The following is a 7256-nucleotide window of genomic DNA, read 5'->3' as shown; positions in this document are numbered from 1 at the left end:
CACACACACACACACACACACACACACACACACACACACACACACACGTTACCTCCCAGCCTCATGCCAGGGCCACATCGTTTGCTTTCTCCCAGCTTGTCATGTCCAGTATGTTGTGTTGTCTGCTGTAACTGAGGCTCATCTTCTCCTCTGCAGCACGGGGGAGGCTTTATTTGGCTCCTATGTCCCGATCACAGTCCATCATTAAGAGAAACCAAAGAAAGGAGCTCGAGGCAGGGCAGGGGCCTAGAGAGGGGAACTGAGACTGAGCCTGGAGGTTGCTTACTGACTGGCCCTCCAGGACTTGCTCAGCCTGGCTTCTGTAATCAGGACCTCCTGACGCTCGGGGGTGACACCACCCACAGCCTGCTGGTCACACTCCCGAAAATGCCCCCACAGGTTGCCTGAAAAATGATCTACTGGAGACACTTTCTCCACTGAGATTCCTCTTCCTAGATGATTCTACGTTGTGTCAAGTTGACAGAAAATTAACCAGGACTCATCATTTCAAAACAGTATACAGGGAAACCAAAATATTGTCTAAGTAATGATATGGCTGGCCATGCAATCATGGCCTGAGTTCAGCTCCAGAACGCACATAAAATGGCACATATGTGTAATTCCAGCACTTCTCAGTGAGACCCTGCTTCAAGTCCATGGAAGGAAACAGCACTTCTGAAAGGTGTACATGCACACCCACAAACATAGTAAATGACCACATTTTTAAACTTAATGTATTGATTGATCCACCAGCCATGAGGACATGTTGGCAATGACTGATTGTCAGTTTATTTCATGGTCATGCAAGAATTTAAAAAACAGAATGTGATTGTGATGGCTACCTTTGCATATCTAAAATGTGCATAAGGTTGTGGATTGACATTTGTGTTGAAATGCTATGTGAATATTTAATGTTCTCAAGGAGACATACCTCACCATTCATGAATCCTGCTGTTTCGTTGTAGCTGTCCTCAAGCAGCCTTGGGAAACATGCAGTCCAGACATGTTATCAACTGTTTCCCGGCAGGACACCAACATTTCTTTGTTCAGTCATTAGTAAACAAAGTCTTAGTCATGTACTCTTCATTTGTTTTTGCAGCAGCCAAGTGGCGGGGAAATATAAAGAAAGGCATCAGTGTGAGGGAACCTTCAGCTGTACTCCAGAGCATTCTGTAAATTCAGAGTCTTGTCCAGGAGTTGCCGCACATGAAAAGCAGATGTGTAAAGGAGGACGCACTGGCCATTCATCTCTAGGTGTGCTCCTGAACCATCAGGTAGGACACAAACCTTATGAAGACCAGGAGTACGGACAGACGTTTTATAAACATAAGGAGTTTGGGAGCAGATCTGGTTCTCCTCTGTCCCTTCAGACTTATAAAAGCGCTCACACTGGAGAGAAACCTTCTAAAAGTAAGAACTGTGAAGGAGGCCTTCCTTGTTTCAGATCTGGTCAGAGGTTTGAAGAACATGGCTGTCCTGAGGAGGTGTATGCGTGCAGTCAGGGTGGGAAAGGTGTTCTCCATTCCAGTCCTTCACAGAGGCTTGAAAAGATTCAGAGCGCTAAGAAGCCCCATGTGTGCGAACTGTGTGGGAAGGGCTTTGCTCGGTTCGGTAACCTTTTAAGACATCAGAGGACTGACACGGGAGAGAATCCCTCTCTGCCCGATCGTTTCGGGAAAACTCTTCCTCCTTCTGCTTGCCGTCGAAAACGTGTGAGAGTTCGCAATGCTGAGAAGCCCTATGTGTGCGAGCAGTGTGGGAAGACTTTCCTCGACTCCACTTACTTCCGCATACACAGAAGACGTCACACTGGTGTGAAGCCGTACGTCTGCAGGGAATGTGGGAAAGCCTTCACCGCTTCCCGTTACCTTAAGTCACATGAGCTGACGCACACCCGGGAGAAGTCTTACGTCTGTGAGCGGTGTGGGAATGCCTTCACATTTTGGTATCAGTTCCAAAAGCATAAAGTGATTCACAGCGGCGTGAACCCGTACGTTTGTAAGCAGTGTGGGAAAGGCTTCAGTTACTCCAGTTCCCTGAAAACGCACGAACGCGTCCACACCGGTCACAGGCCCTACGTGTGTAAGCACTGTGGGAAAACCTTCGGCAGTTCTGGCAACCTGAAAAGGCACGGAAGTACCCACACCGGGGAGAGGCTGTACGTGTGCACGCAGTGTGGGAAGTCGTTCAACAATCACGGCTCCTTTCGCTTCCACAGCAGAATGCATGCCGGAGAGAACCCCTACAGGTGCAAGCAGTGCGGGAAGGACCTCGCTTCCTCCTCCTCCCTGCAGTGCCACGAACGGAGTCACTCCGGGGACAAGCCTTACGTGTGTTTGCAGTGCGGGAAAGCTTTCAGCTCCGACGGTTCCCTTCGAAAACATAAAATAATGCACAGTGAAGAGAAGCCCTACGTGTGCCAGCAGTGCGGGAAAGCCTTCCGTCGCTTCTTCGAGGTTCGGGTGCACGAGCGAATCCACAGCAGCGAGAGACCCTACGAATGCAAGACCTGTGGGCGGGGCTTTCTGAGTTCAACTCACCTGCGAAGACACGTACCAATTCATAGTAGAACAGATAAGGATGTCTGTAAATAACATGAGGAATTAATCCCTGTCAGCGCTCACAGAAATCAAACGCCGTGTTAATAGATTATGTGCGTAAATGGGCGTACAAATCGGAGAGAAGGTACCCTTTTGAGTCAGTGTGGCTACTGGTGCTAGAAGTTCCCTTCTAACACATAGAAGCAGACACTGAAGAAAAGCTGCAAGCAACGTGAAAGCCGTTGGCATTCTTTTCATCATGGAGAAGATGTGTGACCGCTCCCACGGGAGAGAAACCCAGTGCACTGCGGTGGTTTGAATAAGGCTGCTCCAAATAGGCTTATGCATTTGAATGCTTAATCAGCGGGGCGTGGAATTGTTTGAAAGAATTACAGGGATTAGAAGGTGTGGCTCTGTTGGAGGAGGTGAGGCACTGTGCCAGATCCAGTTCTTCTGTGTTTGTGGATCAGGTTCAGCTCCTGCTTAAGCTCCATGTTCCCAGCCATGATGATATGGACAAAGTCTCTGACACTGTAAGCAAGCCCCCAATTAAATGGTTGGTCTTAAATGTGCTCCTTTGTCCTGGTGTCTCTTTATAGCAATAGAAGAAGGACTAAGACATATAGAGAATCTTAAAACGCTTTCAGTCATCGCAGATGCTTTTTATAGACATGAACTAACTTCTAAGGGTATCCTAAAGTACAGGATGTGAAGTGTCCGTTGTCACTTTGGTAGCCCTTAAAAGAATGAGAGATCTCCTGGTATAGGAAAGCATGTAGGAAGATTTCTTGATTCAACTCAAAATTTAAGAAATAGCAAGGTTTGGTGGGGCTGGAGAAATGGCTCAGTGGTTACAAGCCCTGGAACCGAGCAGTTCTTTGTGACTAGGGGCTAATGCCCTGCACAGCCTAACTCACTTCCTCATGACCTGACACACTAAGAGTGGCTGCCAGCTGCAGTTAAGGTGGGGAAAGCAGGCCTCTGTGAACTGTTTTTTTTTTTTTTTTAGTTTTGGTAGTCATAATTTTAATGTATTTTTTTATTAGTTACACTTTATTCATTTTGTATCCCCCCATAAGCCCCTCTCTCCTCCCCTCCCCATCCCTTCTTTATGCATGCCCCTCCCCAAGTCCACAGATAGGGGAGATCCTCCTTCTTTCTGATCTTAGTCTATCAGATCTCACCAGGAGTGGCTGCATTGTCATCTTCTGTGGCCTGGTAAGGCTGCTCCCCCCTCAGGGGGAGGTGATCAAAGAGCAGGCCAATCAGATTATGTCAGAGGCAGTCCCTTTTTCCATTACTATGTGACCCAGTTGGACACTGAACTGCCATGGGCTACATCTGTGCAGGGGTTCTAGGTTATCTCCCTGCTCTGTTAAGTTTTATTTCTAAGTTCCCTTCCGTAATGTCTGGATGACAGGGTGGCTTAGAGGCATGGCTCTCGTCTTTTCTGTTTTCCTTTCCTTTCGTTTCTTTTTGAGACAGGGTTTCTCTGTGTAGCTGTCCTGACTGCCCTGGAACATGCATTGTAGACCAGGCTGGCCTCAGGCTCAGAAATCTACCTGCCCCTGCCTCTCCAGAGCTGGACTAGAGGCGTGCACCACCCACCCTGCTTCAGGTTCTAGTCTTTATCAGTTCCTTCTCCACTGCTCCTTCACACTGCCAGTGCTTAGGTTAGGGCTCATTCCTGTGCCCACTCTAAACCTTACTGAGCAAGCAACTCCCCTCATTCCTCCAGACCTGAAGGCTGTTTCTCCCTTCCGGGCTTCAACATGGCTACCTGTGGCTGGCTTGGTGCTTGCTACACCTCACCAATGAATTTCTTCTGAGCTCCCTTTCTACCAAACCTGTAACATCGTTTGTCTTACAGTGACCCCAAGAGCCTTGAGCCTGTTATGTGTTCTTGAACTTGGCATTCCCAACCTGTGCCCCACATCAGGCCCAGCTACCTGTTCTTAATAAGCCAATAAAAATATAGTGGCATTTACTGTTGGCTCTCTTCCTGTCTTGTATATGTTAGGTTATACTTAAAAATGCCGTGCATTCAACAGATCTGATATGAGTTTTATTTTGGGGGAAGGGAGTTAGGACCTGAGCCATGAGGACACCAGGACAGGTGCCCAAGAAAGGGGGAGAAACCAAGGCAGAGAGTGCAAAAGAAGAGACCAGAGAGAGAGAGAGCAAATAGGAGTGGCAGACCAGTTACATCTGAAGCACCTGGCCCAGGTGATGACATAGGACATTGTCAGGACCCGAAAGGCCCCTAAGGGCAGGCTAGTTGAATTGCCTGCACAACATAACATTCCTCCCTTTTTGTTTAATTAAAAAAAAAAAAAGCTAGGGAAGGGTGGCAAGGCAGGAATGAGGATGGTGGACTGCTCATGCAAGGCAAGTAAAATATCTAAATGTAGGAATGTATGTTCAGAGAGAGAGAGAGAGAAGACACCACAATGTCCAGATTACATGGTGAGGAAGAGGGGAAGCTCCTGCCCTGGAAAATTCAGGGCAGAGGGTAGAGTTTCCAGCCATATCCAGCAGCAGATAGGGACTGAGGGATGCTGGGAGAACCTGGAGCTGTTGGTCCTGGGCCTGAAGCACACCATTCCATCCTTTGGTTGATAATAAACGGACAACAGGAGAAGAATCTTTTCTGGCTACTTCCTACTGACACTGGGGCGGCAATAAGGAGGTCTAAAGGCTGAAATGCTGGCCAAGCTCAGGAAGAGTAGGCTGTTTTGATGCTGTCCAGGATCTGTGAGAACATCCATGGCTGGGAGGGAAAGTGCAGGTCTGGCTTGATGCAGTCTTCGAGGTTAGACTGGAACACCTGTGGGTGGGTGCTGTGGCTCTGTTGTGGCTGTAGGAAACACTTGGGTCTGGCAGGATACTGGAACATATATATGGGCAGAAGACAAAGTTTAGTAGGTCAGGGAGAAAATTCCTTTTAGGTTTGAAACTTTTGGGAAAGTGAGCTGAGATGGAAGAAGAGACTTGAATATAGTAACCTTTATTTACCTGATCGCTGGCAGTAATTAAAAAGGTTTTGCTTTGGATCTGTCATGTAAGGGATACTGAGGCCAAGTTTGGTTGCAGAGGCATGAAAGCTTAGAGGCCCTTAAAGTGGGCACCAGGTATAGAAATCTGAAATTCTGGGGCTAGAGAGTTGGCGCAGAAGTTAAGAGCACTGACTGTTCTTCCAAATGGTCCTGAGTTGAATTCCCAGCAGCCACATGGAGGTTCACAATCATCTATATAATGAGCTCTGGTGCCTTCTTCTGGTTTGCTCGCAGAATACTATACAAATAATAAATAAATCTTAAAAACAAACAGACAAGCAAGCAAACAAAACAAACGAAAGCTGAAATTCCCCAGAAGGCATCCCAAAGAAGAATCTGGAGGAATGGGCAAATGGACTATTTCCATTGGGCAAGTAGGAGACAGGGACCGGTCAAGGTCTCCCAAGAACAAGGTTTGACTCAGATGGGTACAATCTGTTCCAGCAGCTTGTCAGCGCTGGTCAGAGACCCAGGGCACGGTTGCTCATAGCAGACACGGTTACCTAGTTCCCCACCCCACCCCCCACCCCCCTCTGCAGCAGCTCCACGTGGAAAGAGTAGCATCTAGGATCGGATTTAAGAAACAAACCTCAGGGCGGCAGAAGCAGGCGGCATGGTTTGTTGGTTCTGACCTGCAAGCGGAGGTGGTGAAGCTGCACCTCAGCCTTTTCCCACCGGTTCCAGGGCCGCATGCTAGGCAAAGCACCTGTGGTGGGGGTAAGTCAGCATCCTCGCATCCAGCCTTGCCCCCAAGCGTAGACAGGCTGGCAGGAGGGATCGATAGTTGTGAAGTCGGCTCCAAGCCGCTTAGGGAGCAGACATTGTTCCTGTGGGCAGCGGCAGGCAGGCATGGCCAGAGCAGAGGAGGGTGTTACCGAGGAAAAGGTCTGTTGCGGGCTTCACGCATGTGCATCTGAGCCGCAGGAAGCCAGACAGATGGGCCGGGCAGCATCTGCAGGTAGGAATGGTGCAAGTGTTGGTGAAAGGCAGGGCAGATGAGAGAAAGTGCAGCTCTGTTGTGGGCAGCATGGTTTGGTATAAAGGATTCTGGCGTAACAGAGCAGACACTACCAGGAGAGCCCTTTAAAGCCAATGCACCAATGTTAGGATTCATATAAAAATGATGCCATGCACACAACCTATCTTATATGAAAGATATTTATTCGGGGGAAGGAAAGCAGAAGAGAGTTAGAGCCTGAGTGAGCCACGAGGGTAGAAACAGAGAGAGAGACAGACAGACAAAACCAGAGAGCCAGAGAGGGAGGAGGGGCACCATGAGAGAGAAAGGGGAGAGAGACTGGAAACAGCAAGGGCAAGAGAGCAAGAAAGAACAGAGAGCAGGGAGCAAGTGGGAGTGGTGATATGGAGCAAGTGACATCAATTGCCTGCATAACATAACACTGTCCCATGAAGGGGGAGGGGGAAGGGAAGGAGGAGGAGCTCAATGTTAGCTCCATCCTGTTGACTGTCATATAATGCCTGCTTGCTTTTTCTCCGTTTGTCTCTGCCCCCAACCCTCAGACAATAGTCTTAGCAGTGTGACCACCAATAAAGCTTTCTTTGTTCCCACAGATGGTCTAGTTTGGTGGTTTCACTGCACCCTGACTTACACTTTTTTTTTTTCCAAATTCATTACAAGTCAGCATGTTACTGGCCTGTC

At 48.4% G+C, this 7256-nt stretch overlaps 1 protein-coding gene across 1 annotated transcript; it reads left to right on the top strand.

Moving 5' to 3' along the window:
* The first annotated feature begins 26 nt into the window (after window positions 1–26).
* On the top strand, window positions 27–3112 carry LOC129678487 (zinc finger protein OZF-like). Its single transcript, XM_055609286.1, has one exon. It carries the CDS (start codon window positions 1218–1220, stop codon window positions 2592–2594), a length of 1377 nt encoding a protein of 458 aa, XP_055465261.1. The 5' UTR covers window positions 27–1217; the 3' UTR covers window positions 2595–3112.
* Window positions 3113–7256: the final 4144 nt, after the last annotated feature.

The sequence above is a fragment of the Psammomys obesus genome, unplaced genomic scaffold (genome assembly GCF_907164565.1).
Source record: "Psammomys obesus unplaced genomic scaffold, mPsaObe1.curated_primary_1811, whole genome shotgun sequence".
Lineage (NCBI taxonomy): Eukaryota > Metazoa > Chordata > Mammalia > Rodentia > Muridae > Psammomys > Psammomys obesus.
This window is presented reverse-complemented; position numbering and strand designations above follow the sequence as displayed.

What these genes read in the sequence shown, in the direction of transcription:
- LOC129678487 (XM_055609286.1), top strand. Translation starts at nt 1,218, where the DNA reads ATGTGTAAAGGAGGACGCACTGGCCATTCATCTCTAGGTGTGCTCCTG.